General features: G+C 44.9%; 2 protein-coding genes across 4 annotated transcripts; one reads left to right on the forward strand and one right to left on the reverse strand.

Moving 5' to 3' along the window:
* The first annotated feature begins 224 nt into the window (after positions 1-224).
* Positions 225-17146, forward strand: LOC111955023 (large proline-rich protein BAG6-like). Its single transcript, XM_070436228.1, is given in 26 exon segments — positions 225-698; positions 944-1031; positions 1227-1344; positions 1742-1956; positions 2153-2224; positions 5296-5319; positions 5321-5357; positions 5360-5421; positions 5550-5737; positions 6184-6313; positions 6606-6812; positions 7025-7274; positions 7547-7606; positions 7752-8074; positions 8266-8398; positions 8514-8872; positions 9778-10060; positions 12017-12186; positions 12346-12399; positions 12483-12585; positions 12750-12874; positions 13131-13319; positions 13581-13793; positions 13970-14077; positions 14399-14545; positions 15982-17146. Coding segments are annotated over 25 exon segments (3750 nt in total). The 5' UTR covers positions 225-698; positions 944-950; the 3' UTR covers positions 16081-17146.
* Positions 17147-20207: 3061 nt separating this feature from the next.
* LOC111955137 (uncharacterized) lies at positions 20208-24551 on the reverse strand. 3 transcript variants are annotated; one of them, XM_070436240.1, is made up of 8 exons: positions 24349-24551; positions 23604-23665; positions 22260-22494; positions 21438-22133; positions 21257-21345; positions 20900-21100; positions 20680-20749; positions 20208-20536 (listed from the first exon to the last, which is right to left on the reverse strand). In XM_070436240.1, exons 3-8 carry the CDS (start codon positions 22356-22358, stop codon positions 20351-20353), a joined length of 1341 nt encoding a protein of 446 aa, XP_070292341.1. In that variant the 5' UTR covers positions 22359-22494; positions 23604-23665; positions 24349-24551; the 3' UTR covers positions 20208-20350. The 3 variants fall into 3 exon arrangements, with proteins under 3 accessions (XP_070292341.1, XP_023831004.1, XP_023831005.1); XM_023975236.2 differs by lacking the exon at positions 23604-23665 and having other exon boundaries at positions 24349-24549; XM_023975237.2 differs by lacking the exon at positions 23604-23665 and having other exon boundaries at positions 20374-20536; positions 20680-20760; positions 24349-24549.
* Between the last annotated feature and the right edge of the window lie 614 nt (positions 24552-25165).

Consider the following 25165-nt stretch of genomic DNA (forward strand, 5'->3'; position numbering starts at 1 on the left):
GTGTAATGAAGGTAAGGTTAACACTGTGCCCATTAACACACACCAACCATCCTGGCTTCAGCTAAAAATAGGCAGGATTAAGCTCAAGCTGAGATGAGAAAGAGGTGAAGGAGTGAGGGATGAATAGAGGGAACACTGTGCTCCAAATCTAATTCCCAAGGGCCAGAGGAAGGAAGTAAGGGTCTTTGAGAGAGAGAACATTTAGGAGGGAGAGCATACAGTAGAGTACACAAGTACATTAGACACACTGATGTTAAACTGCATCAGTAAACTGATAATTGGTCATTTTTGTTTAACTACCCAGTTATTACTCTTTCTCTCACACTCAGACTCGCACTAAAACAAACAGGCATTTAAAATGGACACTCGCATTTTGTGCGTCATATGGGTCCTTGCCCGAATAGGTGGTGTCGCACTTTTTTTTTAGCAACTATTGAACGGAATATGAACTTTAAATATTTGAAGAATAGACGAAGTACCTAATTGCTCATGTAATACCATTGCAATTTCACCGACAGTGTATTCCGTTGGATGCAGAGAAAGTAACGGAATTGCCGTGCTTTGACATTGAACGAAGACAAAGAAGTTCCTCTGGGAGGTTAGCTGGCTTCCTGATAATTCCATTTGGATTAGCCAGCTATGATAGCTGGCTAGCAAGCTAACAACAACCCTGATTCAAGTGAAATTACCCAAAACAGGTACAGTACTATTGACGATCTGGGTACCAATCTACTTTGAAGCGGGGGGGGGGTTCAAATCAAATTGTATTGGTCACATACACATATTTAGCAGATGTTATTGCGGATTTAGCAGATGTTACTGCGGGTGTAGCGAAATGTTTCTTAAACGTTTTCCGTAATGAATACACCCCATTTGTCTTCATGGGTAAACATTTTATGGGAGAAAATAAATTTGCCGACAGTCTTTCTCTGTGCTCTAGCAGAGAAACCATGGAGGAGTCAGCAAGCACCATAGAGGTCACTGTGAAGACCCTGGACTCCCAGAGCAGGAGCTACACTGTCCGCAGGGAGGTAGGCTGTGACTTCCTGTTGTTGTTGTTGTTGTTGTTGTTGTCTGCTTCTGTCTTAATCTGAAATCCAACTGAACATATCAGTTTAGATTCCAGGCTACTCCTATGTGGCTTATATATTGTACACTTATGAGTGGGAAATATATTTGTTCAGCTCTGTACTAGCAATGCACTGAGCCTCCAACCTCTCCCTCAGTTGACAGTGAAGGAGTTCAAAGAACACATAGCTGCATCAGTGGAGATCCCAGTGGACAAGCAGAGACTAATCTACCAGGGCAGAGTGCTGCAGGATGAGAGGACACTGAACGAATACAGTGAGTAAAAAAGCCAGCAATATTCTATTCTATTCAAAGGACACAGTAAGTAATATACTACATACATAGTCTCTGCACTGTTGTAAAACAGCAAAACAGTTAACATTGCTGGACATCTTGTGTTATTGAGAATGCACATGAGAGCACCTTGCCACAGTAACCCCCGGATTTCTCTTCTCTCCCTGTCTTTTCTCCTCTCTTCTTCTCTGCCCTCCTCTCTTCTTCTCTGTCCTCCTTCTCTGTCCTCCACTCTGCTTCTCTGTCCTCCACTCTGCTTCACTCTGCTTCTCTGTCCTCCTGTCATCCTCTACTCTTATTCTATGTCCTCTCTCCTTCTCTGTCCTCTCTCCTTCTCTGTCCTCCACTCTCATTCTCTCCTCCTATGGCCTCCTCTCAGATGTGGCTGGTAAGGTGATCCACCTTGTGGAGCGTGCTCCTCCTCAGACTTCCCAGTCTGGCGGCGGAGGAGGAGGAGTGTCCTCAGGGGGAACAGAGGGAGGTGCCACCACCTCCTCCTCCCAGGGAGGCCCCCAGGACCGCAACGGGAACAGCTACGTCATGCTGGGAACCTTTAACCTGCCCGTCAACATCATGGACCCTCAGCAGATACAGGTGAGTCAAGGTTGTGTGTTGGTGTGCACTGTGCAGCTGTTTCATAGTCTTTATTCCGAAAAAATATTGAGCACCTAAAAAATGTATTGAATCAAACCGTTTTAATCGGTACCAAATGTGTTTGTAGGATTTGTTGAACATCGAGTGTATTAACAATGAAGTAATACAAGTGTAATAACTGTGGTTTCCTTGGAAGATGCAAGTGCAGCAGATGATGGCAGGAGTGGGAGAAGCAGGAAGGAATACCAGAGTCAGCACCAGCACTCGAGTAAGTCTTCCTTATTACTGTCATATACATTGCCTTAGGAAAGTATTCAGACCCCTTGAATCTTTCCACATTTTGTTACATTACAGCCTTATTCTAAAATGGATTATATGAATAAAAATCATCGGCAATCTACGCACAATACCCCATAACGACGAAGCGAAAACAGGTTTTTAGAAATGTTTGCAAATTTATTAAACATAAAACAGATACCTTATTTACGTAAGTATTTAGACCCTTTGCTATGAGACTTGAAATTGAACTCGGGTTCATCCTGTTTTCATTGATCCTCCTTGAGATGTTTCTACATCTTGATTGCGGTCCACCTCGGGTAAATTCAAATGATTGGACATGATTTGGAAAGGCACACACCTGTCTATATAAGGTCCCACAGTTGACAGTTCATGTCAGAGCAAAAACCAAGCCATGAGGTCAAAGGAATTGTCCGTAGAGCTTCGAGACAGGATTGTGTCAAGGCACAGATCAGGGGAAGGGTACCAAAAAATGTGGCCACAGTGGCCTCCATCATTCTGGAAGAAGTTTGGAACCACCAAGACCCTTCCTAGAGCTGGCCGCCCGGCCAAACTGAGCAGTCGAGGGAGAAGGGCCTTGGTCAGGGAGGTGACCAAGAACCCGATGGTCACTCTGACAGAGCTCCAGAGTTCCTCTGTGGAGATGGGAGAACCTTCCAGAAGGACTACCAATTAGGACTTTGTGGTAGAGTAAAAGGCACTTGACACCCTGCTTGGAGTTTGCCAAAGGGTTTTCTAATGATCTATTAGCCTTTTAAAATGATAAACTTGGAATAGCTAACACAACGTGCCATTGGAACACAGGAGTGATGGTTGCTGATAATGGGCCTCTGTACACCTATGTAGATAGATAAAAATCAGATAAAAATCTGCCGTTTCCAACTACAATAGTCATTTACAACATTAACAATGCCTACACTGCAAAATCTGGACCCTTACAAATCAGCCGGGCTAGATAATCTGGACCCTTTCTTTCTAAAACTATCTGCTGAAATTGTTGCCACCCCTATTACTAGCCTCTTCAACCTCTCTTTCGTGTCGTCCGAGATCCCCAAAGATTGGAAAGCAGCTGCGGTTATCCCCCTCTTCAAAGGGGGGGACACCCTTGACCCTAACTGCTACAGACCTATATCTATCCTACCCTGCCTTTCTAAGGTCTTCGAAAGCCACCGTCAGACAAACAGATTACCGACCATTTCGAATCCCACCACACCTTCTCCGCTATGCAATCTGGTTCAGAGCTGGTCATGGGTGCACCTCAGCCACGCTCAAGGTCATAAACGACATCGTAACCGCCATCGATAGGAAACAATACTGTGCAGCCGTATTCATTTACCTGGCCAAGGCTTTTGACTCTGTCAATCACCACATCCTCATTGGCAGACTCGACAGCCTTGGTTTCTCTAATGATTGCCTCGCCTGGTTCACCAACTACTTCTCTTGATCGAGTTCAGTGTGTCAAATCGGAGGGTCTGTTGTCCGGGCCTCTGGCAGTCTCTATGGGGGTGCACAGGGTTCAATTCTTGGACCGACTCTCTTCTCTGTATACATCAATGATGTCGCTCTTGCTGCTGGTGATTCTCTGATCCACCTCTACGCAGACGACACTATTCTGTATACTTCTGGCCCTTTTGACACTGTGTTAACAACTCTCCAGGCGAGCTCAATGCCATACAACTCTCCTTCCGTGGCCTCCAACTGCTCTTAAATACAAGTAAAACCAAATGCATGCTCTTCAACCGATCGCTGCCTGCCCCTGCCCGCCTGTCCAACATCACTACTTTGGACGGTTCTGACTTAGAATATGTGGAAACTACAAATACCTAGTGTCTGGTTAGACTGTAAACTCTTTAGACTGTTAAACAACATCTCCAATCCAAAGTCAAATCTTAGAATTGGCTTCCTATTCCGCAACAAAGCATCCTTTACTCATGCTGCCAAACATACCCTTGTAAAACTGACCATCCTACCAATCCTCGACTTCGGTGATGTCATTTACAAAATAGCCTCCAAAACCCTACTCAATAAATTGGATGCAGTCTATCACAGTGCCATCCGTTTTGTCACCAAAGCCCCATATACTACCCACCACTGCGACCTGTACACTCTCGTTGGCTGGCCCTCGCTTCATACTCGTCGCCAAACCCACTGGTTCCAGGTCATCTACAAGACCCTGCTAGGTAAAGTCCCCCCTTATCTCTGCTCGCTGGTCACCATAGCAGCACCTATCTGTAGCACGCGCTCCAGCAGGTATATCTCTCTAGTCACCCCCAAACCAATTCTTCCTTTGGACGCCTCTCCTCCAGTCTCTGCTGCCAATGACTGGAACGAACTACAAAAATCTCTGAAATTGGAACAACTATCTCCCTCACTAGCTTTAAGCACCAGCTGTCAGAGCAGCTCATAGATTACTGCACCTGTACATAACCCATCTACAATTTAGCCCAAACAACTACCTCTTTACCTACTGTATTTATTTATTAATTTATTTTGCTCCTTTGCACCCCATTATTTTCTGTCTCTACTTTGCACTTTCTTCCGCTGCAAACCAACCATTCCAGGGTTTTTTTTTGTTTTATTTTACTTGCTGTGTTGTATTCACTTCACCTCCATGGCCTTTTATATTTTTTATTTATTTATTTTATTTATTTATACTATATTTGTTTGCCTTCACCTCCTTATCTCACCTCACTTGCTCACATTGTATATAGACTTATTTTTTTTTCACTGTATTATTGACTATATGTTTTTTTACTCCATGTGTAACTATGTGTTGTTGTATGTGTCGAACTGCTTTTGCTTTATCTTGGCCAGGTCGCAATTGTAAATGAGAACGTGTTCTCCAATTTGCCTACCTGGTTAAATTAAAGGTTAAATAAAATAAAAATAAAATAAATACACTGTATTTCTGATCAATTTGATGTTATTTAAATGGACAAAAAATGTGCTTATCTTTCAAAATCAAGGAATATGTATACACATAGATATCTATCTGTCTATTACATTACTATAAGGTATGTTTATGATCTGTCTTGTTTGTAGAGCAACGGTTCAGTGGATGTGCATTATCAACGTTGACCAATCAGTGCAGAGCGAGCCCAGGATGAGCTGCAATTGGCTGAGAACTTGCTAAGGGATACCCAGTCTCTGACCACAGACTGGAGTACAGTAAACTCGCATACTATGTTATGCTATGCTATGTTATGCTATGCTATTATTCATAACTATACAGAAATCTATTTTCAGTGCCTAATTGACCTTTTAGACAACATGTTTGTGTTTCAGGGTCAGCCCAGTGGTGTTCCAATCCAAGCCGAGCCGAGACATCTCAGTCCACCTCCTCTTCCTCCTCCTCATTCTCTTCCGCTACAGCTGCCACTGCAGGAGCATCCCAGCCTATGGATACCTCCCCTCTTGCTCCACCACCTCCCCCTCCCACCTCCTCCAGCCAGACAGAGGGACCACCCCACCCGGGCCCAAGTAAGTGCTCAGGAGGGCACAGCGTAGTGTTTCAAATAGCAATTAAAATGCATTCTCCTGTTTCATGCCTACTGAACACATACCCCTTTCTCTCTCTCTCTCTCTCTCTCTTCGTCTCTCTCTCTCTCTCTCTCCTCTGCTCTCTCTCTCTCCTCTCTCTCTCTCTCTCTCTCTCTGTTCTCTCTCTCTCTCTCTCTCTTCTCTCTCTCTTTCTTCTCTCTCTCTCCTCTCTTCTCTCTCTCTCTCTCTCCTCTCTCTCTCTCTCTCTCTCTCTCTCTCTCTCTCTCTCTCTCTCTCTCTCTCTCTCTCTCTCTCTCTCTCTCTCTCTCTCTCTCTCTCTCTCTCTCTCTCTCTCTCTCTCTCCCCTCCTCTCTCCCCTCTCCTCTCTCTCCTCTCTCTCTCTCTCTCCCCTCTCTCTCTCTCTCTCTGCTTCCTCCACTCCCTCCCCAGCCACCCCAGCCCAGCAGCGCTAGTGGAGGTGTTGTCAGAGGTGAGGAGGGTGGAGGAGAGGCTTCGTCCCTTCATAGAGAGAACTCACTCCATCCTTGGGGCTGCCACTTCAGCAGACTACAACAACAACGTAAACACTACAACTCCATTATATTCAGTTGCACAGCAACTACCTATTCAACCCGTGCAACACATTATCACACTGTTTTTACTTCAAACTTAAACTCCTGTTACATATTCGTCCTTTAACTGCAATGGTGTCCATGAGAAGAAAAATTACAACAAACTTTGCCGCAGAGTTTAGTTAGTCTTCTTGAATAGGTCAGTCACAGTGCTTCTTTGCATGAGTGAAATGGAGCCCCAAACAGACTTGAATAAACCACATGTGAATCAGTCACCACTTTGTTCATCTGTCTTCACAGACCCAGGAAAGAGAAGAGGACCAGCACGTTCTCAACCTGGTCGGGGAGTCTCTACGTCTCCTTGGCAACACCCTAGTTGCCCTTAGTGACCTACGTTGTAACCTGGCCACTCCTCCCCCCCGTCACCTCCACGTGGTTCGGCCCATGTCCCACTACGGCTCCCCCGTCCTGCTGCAAGGTGGTATGCCACACCACACCCCCATACCGGTAGGTCACTGTGTGGAGAGGTTCTTCCACATATACTCCTAGTAATTTTAGCACCAGGTTCTAAAACTAAACCTCACTGGTTGGTGGATTCAAATTCAAATCACCAGCCATTCATACTTTTTATCAGCATTTAGCTGTAGGTCTTTTCAAATTTAACTTTGTACATGCACACCATTTTCTTGGGACATTACTAACTTGACTTGTGTCTTCAGATAAACCTTGGAAACCTGGGGAACCTCGGAAATTTGGGAACCACAGTGACCATGACGTCCAATGGGAGGCATGCAGCCGAGGGCTGGGCCCAACCCTCTCAGGCTCCTGGCCAATCAGAGGGCCAGGCCCCGCTTCCACAGCCAAACGCAGCCAATCAGCAGCCAATTCAGGGCCAGGGGGCTCCGCATGTCATCAGAATCACCCACCAGACCATGGAGCCTGTGGTAATGATGCAGATGAACCTGGATGGTGAGGGAGGGGACACGTTTGTTATTTTCTCTCTCTTGCTCTTGGCTCATCTTGGAGTTGTCATGCCCTAACTGTATCTGTCATGCTTACCAAATAATCCGTACATTAGATAATCATTCCAAACCGAGAGAGACCGTAGTCATTGTTGATCTCCTATAGGAAACTTATAGGTGTGTCTGAGGAGAGCTGGAATGTAGCAAAAGCTTGCATACCCAGTATACATATTCAGAGTTGTAAGGTAATGTCTTCTCCCTGGTTGGTCTCTCTCTTAGAATCTGGCAGCGGCCCTCAGGTCCAAGGACAACAGATCCCTATGGGTAATGGACAGCCTGGTGAGTGCTTTTGACTCCTACGTCACACTATGTTCATTATGGTATATACACCAGACCCCTATACCACAGTCTCTGAACCACTCGTCCCTGGGATGTTGCTGACCGTTATATCAACTATTTATCTCTGTACTCTCTCAATCTGAAGGTGCTACTCCAGTCCAAATCGCAGGCCTTCCTCCAGAGTTCATGCAGGCCATCGTCCACCAGATCTCTCAGCAGGCTGCTGCCATGGCAACCGCTGCTGCCACGGGTCACCCCGGGCAACCAGGAGCAGGCGTCCCCGGGACCACCCCCAGCTCTGACACCTCTGCCACCCCTCACCCTCACGGGCCTCTGCCCCCTGGAGCCAGGGTGGTGATCACGCACCCCTCCTTCTCCCCCCACATCCCCCAGCCTGTGGGCACCAGGGGCACCACCATCAACCTCAGGGCTTCAGTGCCCCCTGCTGGCGGGCAACAGAACCTTCAGGTGAGGAGAGAGGCAGAGATGGAGAAGTCTGTGAGGAACGACTTTGGTCTCTTATGTCCTTGTGCTGTTGTACTTTGACAGGGGTGGCCAATCCTCCTGGAGAGCTACTGGTTTTGCAGACTTTTGTTCCGGCCCTGCTCTAACACACCTGATTCAACTGATCTCTTCGTCCATTTCTTCTCTTCTTCCAGGGCACACCTCTGGCTTCCTCTCCCCTAACTCAGATGATCAGTGGTCTGGTTGGACAGCTACTGATGCCTGGACAACAGATGTCTGGACAGATGCCTGGACAACAGATGTCTGGACAGATGCCTGGACAGCAAGGTGAGTGATTGATTGATTGGTTGATTTATTGATTATTATATTGGGTGAATGATGGGTTTTATTTTGTAGTGTTCAAAGAAAATGGACAATGAATCAGAAGTCTTCTTTTTCCCAGTTCCGCCAGGTGACCAGACATCCACCAGCTCCTCCTCAGCCTCCCACTCCTTCTCTTTCTCCACCTCCTCCTCTTCATCCTCTTCTGCCTCCTCCTCCTTCTCCTCCTCCAATCCCGTCCCTCCCCACCCCTCCTGTGGGGCGAACACATCTGGCCAGACCACCACCCACACCACCAACACCACTTCCATGGGCCAGCCACCGGAAGGGGTCGCCGAGGCCAACCTAGCCCAACTCCTGGGCTCCTTGCTGGGTGGAGCTAGTGGGCCAGGAGCCCCTGGTTCTGGAGCTAACCCACACATCACTGTGACCGTACCTGGAGTCCCAGGGTTCTTCCAGGGAATGTCAGACTTCATCCAGGTGAGAGAGAAAATTATTGAACCGTATTGGTAACTCTTATAATCAATGTGACTGAAAAGTAACTCTTAGGTAATAATTATATAATTACTCTGTTATCACGCTGTAATAGAAATTGAAGTAGTCCTAATTAGTAGTAGTCCTAATTAAAGTAGTCCTAATTAGTAGTAGTCCTAATTAAAGTAGTCCTAATTAGTAGAAGTCACAGCCTCAGCAATTAGGCCGAAGTCGAAGCCTCAGCAATTAGGCCGAAGTCGAAGCCTCAGCAATTAGGCCGAAGTCGAAGCCTCAGCAATTAGCCGACAGTCGAAGCCGCCGCAATTAGGCCGAAGTCGAAGCCTCAGCAATTAGCCAAAGTCGAAGCCTCGCAATTAGGCCGAAGTCGAAGCCTCGCAATTAGGCCGAAGTCGAAGCCTCAGCAATTAGGCCGAAGTCGAAGCCGCCGCAATTAGGCCGAAGTCGAAGCCTCAGCAATTAGGCCGAAGTCGAAGCCGCCGCAATTAGGCCGAAGTCGAAGCCGCCGCAATTAGGCCGAAGTTGTCTGAATTTGTCGAATTTGTCAGAAGTCGTTTCAAGTTGTCGAAGTTGTCTAAATTTGTCGGAAGTAGTCGGAATTTGCACAAGTCGAAGTTGTCTGGAGTAGTCGGAATTTGCACAAGTCGAAGTTGTCTGAATTTGTTACATTTGTCAGAGGTCGTCGAAATTTATAGAAGTCTGAATTAGTCGGAAGTTGTTGTAATTAGTAGAAGTTGTTGTAATTAGTCAAAGCTGTCGTCATTAGTAGAAGTCGAAGTTGTGGTCATTAGTCGAAGTAGTCGCAATTAGTAGAAGTAAACTCTAGACAACTAGAGGACTGTGCAACAAAGTGTCACCCAGTAGTTACCCAATAGTTACTCTCCCATTTCTAGGCTAACCAACCCATCTTCTCCCGACCCTCACCTGTACCCCCACCCGGCCAGGAGCCTCCCCCTGGCCAAGGCACCCCTACCCCCCCTCCCCAGGCGGCCCCTGGGGGTGGAGGGGACCCATCCCTGAGCCCGGAGCTGTTTACAGGTATTGTCCAGGGGGTCCTCTCCACCATGATGGGGTCTCTGGGGGCTCCGCAGGGGAACGGGGAGAGCATCGCTCAGTTCATCCAGAGACTGTCTCAGACCACCAACCTCTTCACACCTGGATCTGGAGACGCTGTCGGTGAGTCACTGACGAAAGTAAAAACCTTCTCACACTTAACTGTTGTACTTGTCTTTCTTGCACTCATACACACACTTGTCTTTTCTTACTAGCACCAAAAAGATAGCGCCTATTTAGACGAATTTACTTGTAATAATGGGGATATGTGTTTGCCTTACAATATGAGCATTCAACTTAAATAGGTAAGTGTTTCTGGTTAAATTCGGCTGCCAAATGACTAGAATATACAGTTGAAGTCGGAAGTTTACATACACTTAGGTTGGAGTCATTAAAACTTGTTTTTCAACCACTCCACAAATTTCTTGTTAACAAACTATAGTTTTGGCAAGTCTGTTAGGACATCTACTTTGTGCACGACACAAGTCATTTTTCCAACAGTTGTTTACAGACAGATTATTTCACAGAAGTTTACATACACTAAGTTGACTGTGCCTTTAAACAGCTTGGAAAATTCCAGAAAATGATGTCACGGCTTTAGAAGCTTCTGATTGGCTAAGTGACATAATTTGAGTCAATTGGAGGTGTACCTGTGGATGTATTTCAAGGCCTACCTTCAAACTCAGTGCCTCTTTGCTTGACATCATGGGAAAATCAAAATAAATCAGCCAAGACCTCAGAAAAAAAATTGTAGACCTCCACAAGTCTGGTTCATCCTTGGGAGCAATTTCCAAATGCCTGAAGGTACCACGTTCATCTGTACAAACAATAGTATGCAAGTATAAACACCATGGGACCACGCAGCCGTCATACCGTTCAGGAATGAGACGCGTTCTGTCTCCTAGAGATGAACGTACTTTGGTGTGAAATGTGCAAATCAATCCCAGAACAACAGCAAAGGACCTTGTGAAGATGCTGGAGGAAACAGGTACAAAGTATCTATATCCACAGTAAAACGAGTCCTATATCGACATAACCTGAAAGGTCGCTCAACAAGGAAGAAGCCACTGCTCCAAAACCGCCATAAAAAAGCCAAACTACGGTTTGCAACTGCACATGGGGACAAAGATCGTACTTTTTGGAGAAATGTCCTCTGTTCTGATGAAACAAAAATAGAACTGTTTAGCCATAATAACCATCGTTATGATTGGAGGAAAAAGGGGGAGGCTTGCAAGCCGAAGAACCCCATCCCACCCGTGAAGCACGGGGGTGGCAGCATCATGTTGTGGGGGTGCTTTGCTGCAGGAGGGACTGGTGCACTTCACAAAATAGATAGCATCATGAGGGAGGAAAATTACGTGGATATATTGAAGCAACATCTCAAGACATCAGTCAGGAAGTTAAGGCTTGGTCTCAAATGGGTCTTCCAAATGGACAATGACCCCAAGCATACTACATCCACAGTTGTGGCAAAATGTCTCAAGGACAACAAAGTCAAGGTATTGGAGTGCCATCACAAAGCCCTGACCTCAATCCTATAGAAAATTTGTGGGCAGAACTGAAAAAGCGTGTGTGAGCTAGGAGGCCTACAAACCTGACTCAGTTACACCAGCTCTGTCAGGAGGAATGGGCCAAAATTCACCCAACTTATTGTGGGAAGCTTGTGGAAGGCTACCTGAAATGTTTGACCCAAGTTAAACAATTTAAAAGCAATGCTACCAAATACTAATTGAGTGTATGTAAACTTCTGACCCACTGGGAATGTGATGAAAGAAATAAAAGCTGAAATAAATATTTCTTTCTACTATTATTCTGACATTTCACATTCTTAAAATAAAGTGGTGATCCTAACTGACCTTAAACAGGGATTTCTAAATGGGATTAAATGTCAGGAATTGTGAAAAACTGAGTTTAAGTTTAAGTGTGTTTGGCTAAGGTGTATGTAAACTTCCGACTGTAAATGTAAAAAAAAATGTTTTGTATAAATCTACACCTGTGATAGCGTTCTTGGAAAAGTGAAAGAAGACCGAAGTGTCTTAGTATTTGCTGAACATATTCTTTGACCTCATCTCTCTGCAGGGTTCTTTGGGGACCTGTTGTCCCTGGTGTGTCACAGTTTCTCCATGGTGGACATGGTGTTGTTACTCCATGGTAACGCCCAGCCAATCAGCCGGATCCAGCCCCAGCTCACTGAATTCTTCAACCAGCACTACCTGCAGGGTCGAGAGCCTACTGACGCYAATATCAACGTGAGTATCTCTGCTCTACTGCTGCTGTTTTGATGAGAATCATGACATGAAATTGGCACAATATCCTCTCCATTTGCAGTGAACTTTATTAAGGMCAATGTTTATGGCATCTCACCTCAAAAGATTAGAAACTGAAAGCACTATGTTTTGTCTTTTCAGGCAGCATCTGTGGACCTCATCAATGATCTGGAGGAGTACATAACAGAGAGCTTTGTAAGTCTCCCTCTCTCTGACTATTAAATTGTCACAATATGTTTATAATATTGAAATAACACTGCACCCTGTTTCTCTCTCAGGCCACAGTGACTGTGAGAGAGGGAGTGGACATCATTCAAACCAACATCACTTTCCTTAGACAGCAGTTCACCCGCGTGGCCACACACATCCTACGCTGCACAGGTAAAACACTCAAACCCCTTGTGTAAAATACAGCTTTTCTATACCGGGTCCTACACATTGTTACCAAACTGGTTTACCGGACTACTGTCAACCCTATTCTAGTACCTAACAGTAGCATGACTGTAAATCTGTTGCTGGTGTTGTGTGTCTCTACCTCTCTGCAGACCAAACGTTTGGTCACCGCCTGCTGCTGCTCTGCACCCAGGGTCTGTTTGAGTGTCTGGCTCTCAACCTTTACTGTCTCCAAGGGGAACAGAGAGCTCTCACCCAAGTCATCAACCACCGCATCGTTAGTACACTCCTCCCACTCTATCCACTCTAATATTTGATAGACTTGAGTGTTTCCCAACCCGGGTCCTCAGGACCCATAGCCGGTCAACAACATTTTCCCATTTCAGTACAAGCTAGTTGCTAAACTAGTCAATGAATGAATCAGTTGAATCCCATTGTATCTGGTAGGTTGTGGGTTGAGTCCTGGTATATTTGCTTGGTGTGTATGATGTAAAGATCTATACATGTTTTCTCTCTCGTCTCTATGTCCACAGAGGAGGATGTCAGCAGAGGTCAACCCCAGCCTGGTCAACTGGCTGACCAGTATGATGACCATGAGACTCCACGTCATCCTGGAGCACAACCCAGTCACTGAGGACCACATCCAGCACTATGTCATCCACACACGGAGAGCAGAGCCTGGGGCACAGGCTGGACAGCAGACAGACACACAGAGTGTGGAGGTGAGTGATTGTGTGTGTGTGTGTGTGTGTGTGTGTGTGTGTGTGTGTGTGTGTGTGTGTGTGGTCAGTCTTTCCAGGTGTTGTTATCTGAGGGTTATAAGGACACTGCATGCCTGGGCTCGCCTAGAAAAACATCTGGTAATACCAGGAAATCAGCAAGGAACACAAAGTTCAGACAGCTTTGAGGACATGGTTATCTTTGTCTTCAGACAGTACAGCTAACCTTAGTTAACCTACTCTCCTCTCTCTCCCTATCTCTAGATGGATGAAGGTCTGTCCCCGGCCCCGGCCACCACTGCAGAGGAGGCCATGGCTTCATCAGGGAACAGACAGGAGGTCGGAGCATCCCCCGGGGTGACCACCCCCTCGCAGAGAGCATCATCAGGGGAGACCAGAGGAGCTGTTGCCATGGCAGCAGGAAGAAGGGAGGAGTCTGGAGGAGAAGTGGAGCCCTGGGCAGCTGCAGTGCCCCCTGTAAGGACATAGGAACTATGCTTTATTGTTTAGGGGTTAAGTGCCTTGCTCACGGACACAATTAATGGCTTCTAGGATACCTAGAATTCCCCAGTCAGACATGGGGTTTGATCTTGTGACTATTCGGTTACAGGCCCACCTGTTTAACCACTGAGCTGTGTGTTTGGGTTCATCAGGAGTGGGTTCCTATCATCAGACACGACATGCTGTCTCAGAGGAAGATGAAGGCTCAGCCCCCTCTGTCTGATGCATACCTCCACGGGATGCCTGCCAAGAGGAGGAAGGTGAGCTGTCCATCTGCTTAGAAACCTAATGTGCCATTGTAAATTAGAATTATTTGTCATGAGGACGCTATGCCCATTAAATAATATCGGGCCAAGGAATATTCTCAACAGAAAGTCTGTAGTCTGTATACCTGGTTATTCTAACAGTGTTTCTATAGGAAGTGAGAGTCAAACATTTTGATACGGAAGAGGAGAATTAGCGTTTATCATTGGACAATTTTGTGTAATACCTCCCAATTTCAAAACATATTATTCTCCTGTTTCGTGCCTACTGAACACAGCTCTGGTTAGTGTTGACCTGTTGTTATCCCCCTCTCGCAGACCCACCAGGGTGAAGGCCCTCACCTGTCCCTGTCTGAGGCAGTGAGCCGGGCGGCGCGTGCTGCAGGAGTCAGACCTGTCACTACCCCAGACAGCCTCCAGGGAGAGCTAGAGGAGCCAGAGCTTCAGGAGGCCTACCAAGAACAGGTCAACTTTGGCCACTGTTGCTTTCTGGAGGATGCAACATCTTCCCAAATCCAATCACATGTACAGTGCATTCGGAAAGTATTCAGACCCCTTGACTTTTTCCACATTTTCTTACGTTACAGCCTTATTCTAAAATGTATTAAATTTGTTTTTTTTCTTCATCAATCTACACACAATACCCCCAAATGGCAAAGCAAAATCTGAAGTATTCAGACCCTTTACTCAGTACTTTGTTGAAGCACCTTTGGCAGTGATTACAGCCTTGAGTCTTCTTGGGTATGAAGCTACAAGTTTGGCACACCTGTATTTGGGGAGTTTCTCCCATTCTTCTCTGCAGATCCTCTCGAGCTCTGTATGGTTGGATAGTCTCCCAGTCACTGCTGCTAAAAAACATGATGCTGCCTCCACCATGCTTCACCGTAGAGATGGTGCCAGGTTTCATCCAGACATGACGGTTGGCATTCAGGCCAAAGAGTTCAATCTTGGTTTCATCAGACCAGAGAATCTTGTTTCTCATGGTCTGAGAGTCCTTCAGGTGCCTTTTGGCAAACTCCAAGCGGGCTGTCACGTGCCTTTTAGTGAGGACTGGATTCCGTCTGGCCACTCTACCATAAAGGCCTGATTGGTGGAGTGCTGCAGAGATGGTTGTCCTTCTGGCAGGTTCCATCTCCACAGAGGAACTCTGGAGCTCTGTCAGCGACGATCGGGTTCTTGGTCACCTCCCTGACCAAGGCCCTTCTCACCCGATTGCTCAGTTTGGCCGGGTCTTGGTGAAGAGTCTTGGTGATTCCAAACATCTTCCATTTTAAGAATGATGGAAGCCACTGTTCTTGGGGACCTTCAATGCTGCAGAAATGTTTTGCTACCCTTCCCCAGATTTGTGCCTCGACACAATCCTGTCTCGGAGTTCTACAGACAGTTCCTTTGACCTCGTGGCTTGGTATTTGCTCTGACATGCACTGTCAACTGTGGGACCTTATATAGACAGGTGTGTGCCTTTCCAAATCATGTCCAATTAATTGAATTTACCACAGGTGGACTCCAATCAAGTTGTAGAGACATCTCAAGGATGATCAATGAAAACAGGATGCACCTGAGCTTAATCTCCAGTCTCATAACAAAGGGTCTGAATACTTATGTAAATAAGGTATTTCTGTTTTAAAGTGTTAATACATTTGTAAAAATTTCTAAAAAACTGTTTTTGCTTTGTCATTATGGGGTATTGTGTGTAGATTGATGATGAAAAATGTTTATTTAATCAATTTTAGAATAAGGCTGTAAAGTAACAAAATGTGGAAAAGTCAAGGGGTCTGAATACTTTCCGAATACACTGTACATTAGTAATAACCTAATGTTATTACAGCAGGGTGAATGAGACTTTAAAGCGTGGCAACGTGAGACTGACCGACCCTAACCTTGTCTCCTATGTTTCTCAGGTGAGGAGTGACATCAAGGAGAGAGTGAGAGATGACCCAGAATTCAGCTCCCAGCGTTTCCCCAACACACACCGGGCATTTTCTCTAGACGACTCCTAAATATTATTGGTCCTCAGGCCTGTCAACCACTCCATCTTGTCAATCACAGTTTTCTCCCTGGATGACTCCTAATCTGATTGGTCACCACACCTGTCAATAACCCTATCTAGCCAATCACTCACAACCATGATGTATCCAGGGGTGTGTTCATCATGCATCTCAACATCACATCCGGAATCATGTCAGCTCTATTCGTGAAATTTCTCTCTTCAACATTCTGTAACACGCCCCAGATTCGATTCTGCAACATTCCCTGTGGGTCTGTCATGTCCAGTGAAGATCAAAGAGAAAATAAAACACAAGAGTCTTTACTTGCTTAAAAATGACACATATTTAAAACCGAGAAGAGCTTTACAACCGGTCTGTCATCTATCAATGGAAAATGTCAGTCTCTCTGTGGTATCTCCCATAAAGCACCGCTTTCTCATTCCAACAAACTCATTTCTAACCGGTCGTCGTTATCTGTATGTCCGGTTGTCCTTAAGATTTTGCTGTAACTTGTAAATTAGCACAAATTGTACATTGTATTAAGAACGTGATGTAATAATATTCTAGTGATAATGCAACAGCTATTCCTTGTCAAGTAACGAAAACCTTCCGTAGGCTTTTTTGGGGGGGCGTTTAGTTTGGTATCCTGACTAGAGATGAAAGAAGCACAGATTCTACATGTTGACTGGCCTGGTTAAACCAGACTGAACCGTGCGAACAAGTGAAACAGTGGTGAGCGCAACATTGTCTGGTGTAACCGGGCTACATCTTTACATATTTACTTTCAGGATAGAGAGGATGGTAGAGGTTTAGGTGTTAGAGGTGATTGTCATGTCATCAGTGACATTTTGTGTTTAGCTATTTTAAAGTGACTGTGAATACGAGGCTCAATGGTGTTTTAGCCATAATTATGTTAAGTTGTAATAACTGCCATAATCAAGACCATGATAAAGATAAGTCTCGTTTTATGCCATTGTATTTCTTTCTAGGCGACCACGGCTATCATTTCTAGAACCTGACTGTTGAATGCTATGTAACTTGTGAACATTACTTTAAAATAAATTGTCAATGTCGAAAAGCTATAGAAAATTCCTCGAGAAACCACACACACAGTTCTACACTATAGGGCTAACTTTGTGAAATAAGGGATTTTTTTATATATTTTTTTCAACAATTGAATGACTGACTGAGCACTCGGCTCTTGCAGAAATATAAATATGATTGAAGTTGTCAGATAAGTGTCTGGTGCGGTCCTTTTGAGGTGCTAATGTTGGGTAGGATGATATGACTCAGTCAAGAACAGCAGCAGATACACATTTATAATCACTAGATAGTTTTATTCACACATACATAGCCAGGTTTCACACAAGATATTGGGTTATTGCAACAACAACAAAAACGTTTGAGTCAAATCTTAAAGTAGCGAAACACACGGCACTAGACGAGAATGATTCATTGTCATTTTTTCCATTACGATTTCTGTACTGATTGAATTTTACTGATACTAAAGAGTTAGGTAACACGTCACTTGAAGGGGATAAAACCTTAATGAAAGAGATCGTTACAAGTGTTCCAGTATCATTCATAACAACCTTCATAACTTATTTATTCAACGTCATTCATGAGGTTGAATACCTTACGTATGCCCTCTCAAAGTAAAGTGTTATTGAGTATTAATAACGGTCATGCTAGATTTAACACATGGCATGCTTTGTCACCTAGTTTAAGAAAGCATATGTATTGTAGTCTCAAACACACATTATCATGTTGAGTGAAACATTTTATCAATGATGCAGAGGAAGCTTGAGTCGCATTCTGATGACAGGTACTCAATATTCTACACATACTCCTTTTTTTGCAACTTATAATAACAATTAAATTAAAAGTCAACTGCCATTCCAATCAAGAGTATTGTTTACCGTTCAGAAAATAACAGAAGTCTCAGTCCCGAACAGGCAAATGCAAATTTTTTCAGAAACCTGACTCCAGAGTGCTATATACACCATATATACAAAGGTATGTGGACACCCCTTCAAATTAGTGGATTTGGCTATTTCAGCCAGACCTGTTGCTGACAGGTGTATAAAATCGAGCACACAGCCATACAATCTCCATAGACAAATTTTGGCAGTAGAATGGCCTTACTGAAGAGCTGTGACTTTCAATGTGGCACCGTCATAGGATGCCACCTTTCCAACAAGTCAGTTCAGCAAATTTCTGCCCTGCTATAGCTTCGCCACTCCACTGTAAGTGCTGTTATTGTGAAGTGTAAACGTCTAGGAGCAACAACGGCTCAGCCACGAAGTGGTAGGGCACACAAGCTCACAAAATTGGACCGCCAAGTGCAGAAGCATGTTAAAATCATCTGTCCTTGGTTGCAACACTCACTACCGAGTTCCAAACTGCCTCTGGAAGCAACATCAGCACAATAACTGTTCATCAGGAGCTTCATGAAATGGGTTTCCATGGCCGAGCAGCCGCACACAAGCCAAAGATTGCCAAGCACAATGCCAAGTGTCGGCTGGAGAAGTTTAAAGCTCACCGCCATTGGACTCTGGAGCAGTGGAAACATTTTCTGAAGTGATGACTCACGCTTCACCATCTGGCAGTCCAATGAACTAATCTGGGTTTGGCAATTGCCAGGAGGACGCTACCTGCCCCCAATGCATAGTGCCCTCTAAAGTTTGCTGGAGAATGAATAATGGTCTGGGGCTGTTTTTCATGGTTCCCTTTGTTCCAGTGAAGGGAAATCTTAACGCTACAGCATATAATGACATGCTAGACAATTATGTGCTTCTAATTGGGGAAGGCTCTTTCCCGTTTCATCATGACAATGCTCCCATGCACAAAGCAAGGTCCATACAGAAATGGTTTGTTGAGCTCGGTGTGGAAGAACTTGACTGGCCTGCACAGAGCCTTGACCTCAACCCCATCCTACACCTTTGGGATGAATTGGAATACTGCCTGCAAGCCAGGCCTAATCGCCCATCCTCACTAATGCTCGGAGCTGTATGGAAGCAAGTCCCCACAGCGATGTTCCAACATCTAGTGGAAAGCCTTTCCAGAACAGTGGAGACTTATAGCAGCAAAGGTGGGACCAACTCCATATTAATGCCCATGATTTTGGAATGAGAGGGTCAAGGAGCAGGTGTCCACATACTTTGTCATGTAGTGTATGTCATGCAACTGTGTTGCAGTGTCAGGGACATGAGCCGAGGTCAGGTCAAACATTAACTGCAAGCCAGGCAGTCTGCAGCTGTCTCTTCTCCCTGACAGCCAGTTAGCCATCCAACATGGAAGAACATTAGCAGTTTCCAACCAAGGTACAAATGGGGTTGTGAGTTAAAGGTACAGCAATGAGGACATGAGATTTAAGGCTCTTCAAAATAAGAGTCTTATGAGATTGACATGTACACATGTACACTTCAAAATAAGTTTGTACAGGGACTGACAACATCATGCATTAGTATTAGGTTGCTTTATGCCACATGGATGCTATCTCGGTGACTTTCCACTGGCACATAGAGATCAGAGGGTCTGTTAGAACAAGGCCCACATTGAGTCATGGCAGGCCATAGATAAGACAACTTAATAATAATAATAATACAACTTCAACTGGCTATATGGAATGGGGTCTAATCTAAGACCCCCTGGCCTCAATAAAGGGTTTCTTGGGCTGTGTGCAAACTGTTACATCAACAATGCATTCACCAGTGACAACTGTATTCAACAGAAACCAGTGACAAATGTGTGCCCAGTTCCCAGGCACACTTGACTGCCCCATAGGCTGAGGACACATGAAACACAAAATGACTGATTCCAATATAATCTTGCATTTCTTTAATTTTTTTAGCATTTAACAGTGTCTTCATGTAATGAAAATAGGTTTGTCCAATAATATACGCCATTTAGCAGATACTTTTCTGAGCAGCAGGCTATGTGCATGGTGAGCGTATAGGCCCAAAGAGAGGTTCAACATCCCACAAGCAGTCACTCAGTGCTGTGCGATCATTTGTTTGTGCGTTAACAAGGTACTGATCAAGGTACCAACTCAACTTATTGGATAAACTGAAGTTCTGGATTGCATATGAACTAAAATATTAGCGGCTTTCTATTGCTGTGGGAGTCCAAAGAGAGAATGGGTTTGGAAAGGTTTATTTTAATTTAGTTATTTTTCCAGAGCAGGCGTACAATAGGGGGAGATTGTACGGGTGTACGGGTGATCAGGGATAACCTGGACAACATTGATTGCATGTTTCCCTCTCTGTGCGTGTTATTCCTCTCATGGTACACACATGCTCCTTCCTCTAGACCCTCCTTTCTCTCCGTCTCGGCTCTGTCGGAGGGAGGAGAGCAGGGGGGGCAGAAGGTTGAGGGCTGGCCGGTGCTCCTGGACCCCCAGGGCCACAAGGGCCCCCGCTAACAGAGTGGTCACCCTGGGCAGGATGGGCGGCTGGGCCGTCATCATCTGGAGGAAGACGGGAAAACAATAATCAGCAAGTTTGACGTGATCAGTTTAGGCAAGGCAGAGAATCTGATAATATTTCTTAGCAATTTGTAGGCATGTCCATTTCAGAGTCAGAGGAGACAGTACACAACAGGGACACTCACTTTTTCCACTTTGTGACAGTGTATGAGTCCATCATGGCCAAGGTAGAAGGTGGAGAACGCATCATATGACCTGTTGAAAGACTGTGTTTACTAGAGTATGAATGATGAAAAATATTTAACAATGAAGAGGAACACTGACCAGAAACACTATCCATTCCAAATCAATACATTTCTATCTGAACATTGTAAAGATGAACAGATCCCAGTCAGGTTTCTGTACCTGTAGAGGTCAGTTTTGTCCTTGCGGTAGAATCTCAGCAGCAGAGAGAGGAAGGGCAGTCCTCTGACCCTCCACCTGGCCTTGATGGTCCTGTCCTCTGGGTGCTTAGTCAGTTTCAATACCTCTAACCGGGCCTCAGCATAGTAACAGAGACACAGCAGCCTCCACAGAGACAGGCTCAGCTGGTACAGAACTCTGCCCCTAGAGGATAGAGACAGTATAACTGTATTATAATATAGACCTATAATGGGGGTGTAAATGTGTGTAGTTACATATGTATAAATATCAGGGTTCGGATTAATTCCATTTCAATTCAGGAAGTGAACTGCTATTGAGTAGCCAGAATGTAGCATTTACCTGGTCTTGGCATTTAGAATACAGTTGACAAACTCGATATCATTTGTGTACATGGTGTAGTCATGACTCTTCACAAAAAAACTAGGAAGCTGAAAATCAAACAAATGATAATCAATACTAATAACTAAATAGCAGTGTATGCCATCAAACAGCATTCTCCTAATAAACAAACCCCTCTTACCTCAATCCTCAGCTTTTCATACATCAAGGCCAGTTTCTCCTCATCCTCCCTCTCTTTGTCGCTGTGTGCCCCCTCCACTGTCTCTCTCTCCGTGTAGCTACTATACAGAGAGGTGTGGAACAGCGACAACTCTTTCTCTAGTCCAATCATATTGCCCGATTTGTCCCCGTAACCAGGCAACGGCTCCATTCCAGGACAGTGGAAGCAGTAAAACCTGGATCCATACATAAATGGAGCAGGACATCCTTCCGTCTCAAACAGGCTTCGGAACGATCCTCTCTCCCTCTTTTCTGCATCATCATGCAGCCATTCTCCCTCGTTCATCTTCCCAACGCTGATGTCGTCCTCTCGGCTCCCATCCACAGTGGTCATGGGGAAGAGGAACTCCACGGGCCTACCGACTCCTCTCGGAGCCAGGATCTCACTTTGTTTAGTCTGCCCAAACAGAGGCACCTCCACCAGGGTGTGCTGGTCATCACACTCCCCAGGGACAGTCCGCACCAGCACACACAGGCTGACAGTCTCTTCCCAGTCCTCGTCCAGGCCCGGGGCCCTCTGGCTGTGGCTGGCATGGTGGAAGGGGTGTGACAGGGACGGCTGCTTGATGTTCTGGTACCTCAGACTGTTGGGGGGAACCAGGGCCCATGACGCGCTGCTGAGAGGCCGAATCTGTCCACTCCACTGCACATCCAGCGCCTGCAAATTCACATAGGACAAGTAAAGATTTTCCATAAGGTGCTCTTATATAGCCTGGTCCCAGACTTGGATCCAGCCTTGCGTTTATTCAAATAATTAATGTAGGCCTGTCTGTCGAGACAATACCTGTGCAAGACTCCAGCACTGTTGCTTGACTGGTAGCCTGTTGCCATGGCTCCTCACACACCCCGCCCACATGGCGAGGGCCCCTCTACATGCAGCCATTCACGACAGGGGGTAGGGTGTAACCCCAGTCACCAGGGGCAGGGGACACCCCAGACAGTCACCAGACCACCATGCCACCCAAAGGAAGGACCAGCTCTTTATCTTCTTGGTCCCCTCTCAATCCCAAATAAGAAACCTAGATAAGGGGGGGCAGTTGAGGGTGAACAGTTATTTTTAGACCATCTCAATGATATGTCCATATGATCATATGGCCTGGTGTGTGAATGTGTAGGCTCCTCAAGGAACAGTTGTGAGTTCATGCATAGGTTGCTAGGCTGTAAATCCAGACCCATGTGACCGTGATACTACTGGCATTCACTGCTATGCCAGACAGGTATACATACGGTACGCATACATGCCTATACCATGACGAAGGTCAGATCTAGCATCCATGAAATTTCACAGATGGGTTTTGTTTTCAAACACTCAAAATTCTATTGAGATATTGCCATATGGAAGAGAACTTCAATGAGGTGGGAATGATTCAAGACATTTTTAAATGTCCCTGGAGTTTGAGTGGCTCAACTTTCAAATTCAGTATTTGACTGAATTTTCCTAAGTTTCCTTTTAAACTTTTTGCCAAATTACCATAAAATCAACACAGCCTTGAAGTGCTCATCTAGGAGCAATAGATTAAGCATGTCGGTCCTCTTTTACTTTAAAAAGTTTGACCCACCCCACTTGAAAGATCTTTATAGAGCGCGAAAAATATGACCAGTGTTGCCAACTTAGCGACCAGGTCGCTATATTTAGCGAGTATTCAGACCCCTCTAGCGACACATTTTCAAAAAAGTGACTAGCGACAAATCTAGTGACTTTTTCTGGTGTTATTAGAGACACTGACTTGAAAGCACATATTGTTCTTACTCTTCTCAACAAGCAGCAGGTGCTGCCGTGGGCCCCACCCCAAAGCACTCACAGGCCCCAGTCCTCACGCAGCAGTCCCTCCCAGCTGCAGTCAGAGCAGGAGATGTTCACCCCTCCGAGTCCAGACTGCAAATGAATTGCGCATGCGGGAAGCCGCAGCTGGCTGATCCCACCCTGGCTTACATTCAGGGCAGGATGTAAATGTAAAAAACTCAACTTAAAAATTAAAATTAAAAACGAGGTATCTCCGCCAGAGTGTCTCTTTTGCCGGTCCCAAGCCCGGATAAAGGAGGGTTGGAATTGTGACATAAAAAAAAAACAAGAATCGACAGAAGTTAATTTGTAGTTCTAAACATATTTAGGGTGTTTTTTACTCACTTTTTGTCTCCCACGGCGTTATTCCTCTCCTACAGCGTCCATCACAATTACATGCAGATGGCCTATTATGCAAATTAGGTGATAACATCATTTAGCGACTTCTAGGACAGCCAATACCTACTTTCCTTACTGAGGAGTTGGCAACACTGCCCATGACAGTGAGTTGTGGAAACAGCAAACCACGAGATCGTAATTGATACTCAGACGTCTCGTCTTTCCAATAACACAGTAATTTGGTTCATTTTAACTCGATAACTACAGTAGCTAATATCGTGATGTTTCTTCTATAACTTTAGAACCGTGATGTTGATACATGACATAGAAAACCGTACATACCTAACGTTGCAGCGTACTGTTTGTCATTAAGACAACCGATATTTACTAATGATTGCAGAGGCACAATAAACTGCAATCAGTTTTTCTGGCAGCTACAATATTATACTATGTAACATTTCACATTATAGACTTTAAACGTGAACTGACATTCAACCTTTGGTAGCCGAGTGGATTGGTTGGACGATTAACACAATCTTACAGACACAACCAGAAACAAGTGAACCATGCATCAACTTTGATGTTATGTATGGAAATACATAATTGATTGTCGAATATAGGGACCCCTCCATGTAGTTGTAAAACGCACGCCAACGTTCTACAACTCGCTAACTTGTTAGTTGATAAGCTAGCAGCTAGATCACATGTCAGCACAACATTGGGTTAGCTAACTTAGTAGCTAGCATGTTACCTGTGTCAGAAGCGAATTGGATAGCAATTGCGATGAGTCAGTTTAGCAAGGACCAGATGATAATCCTCAAAGTCATGTACTTTACTTTTGATTTCCCACGTAATGTTACGAAATTGGAAGTTATCAAACGTTACACAAATGTCATTCCATTTCCCAATGTCCTTGTCCAGCAGCAACACGCCTCACGCAAGCGTAGGAACGTTTCTAGAAGAAGAAAAACCGCCCACACGTCATACACCGGCGTAGCTCTGATTGGTGGAGAATGCATATTTCAGTCATTATCAATAAAAGTTATACAATCATTACATTATCAGCAAGAAAATATATATTTATATATTTATATTATATAATAGTATTAAATCCAAGACTGCTGTAAACATTTTGTAGGTCACTGTACCTTCTTTAGCTACATTTTTTAATTAAATTTTTCAAGCAATTTATTGAGAAAACATATAATTATGTAATACTTATCCTATTCATTAAACAAAATTATTATTTCCCTATCAATTGCTTTTTTTACTCACAAGAGACTACAATTGTGTGACAAACCTACTGGTGGCGCTGTGAAATATTGCTTCTCTATCACTAGCGAATGAAACTCGGTGGTGCCAAAGATTATGGATATACTGACAAGATACAAGTGTCGACGCCCTAACAATGGGAGTCGTTGTCCATAAAGCGTTTCGGCGGGCTGTCTAGCGCCGCCTATCCTTTCTTTGGATTTGTGGATACATTTAATTGTTACTTTTTAAATATTCGACGAGGGTTGTCGAAGTCAACCGCCTATATTCAATGGAGAGAGTGGCAGAATGCCCGC

The sequence above is a fragment of the Salvelinus sp. IW2-2015 genome, linkage group LG30 (assembly GCF_002910315.2).
Source record: "Salvelinus sp. IW2-2015 linkage group LG30, ASM291031v2, whole genome shotgun sequence".
Taxonomy (NCBI): domain Eukaryota; kingdom Metazoa; phylum Chordata; class Actinopteri; order Salmoniformes; family Salmonidae; genus Salvelinus; species Salvelinus sp. IW2-2015.

Bases quoted from the DNA above. Each gene is read 5' to 3' on its own strand.
- LOC111955137 (XM_070436240.1), bottom strand. From the start codon at position 22,358: ATGGCTGCATGTAGAGGGGCCCTCGCCATGTGGGCGGGGTGTGTGAGG. The intron at 21,346-21,437 runs GTAAGAGGGGTT...TTTGATTTTCAG, and splicing joins ATGAAAAGCTGAGGATTGAG to CTTCCTAGTTTTTTTGTGAA. The intron at 20,750-20,899 runs GTACAGAAACCT...GTCTTTCAACAG, and splicing joins GACAAAACTGACCTCTACAG to GTCATATGATGCGTTCTCCA.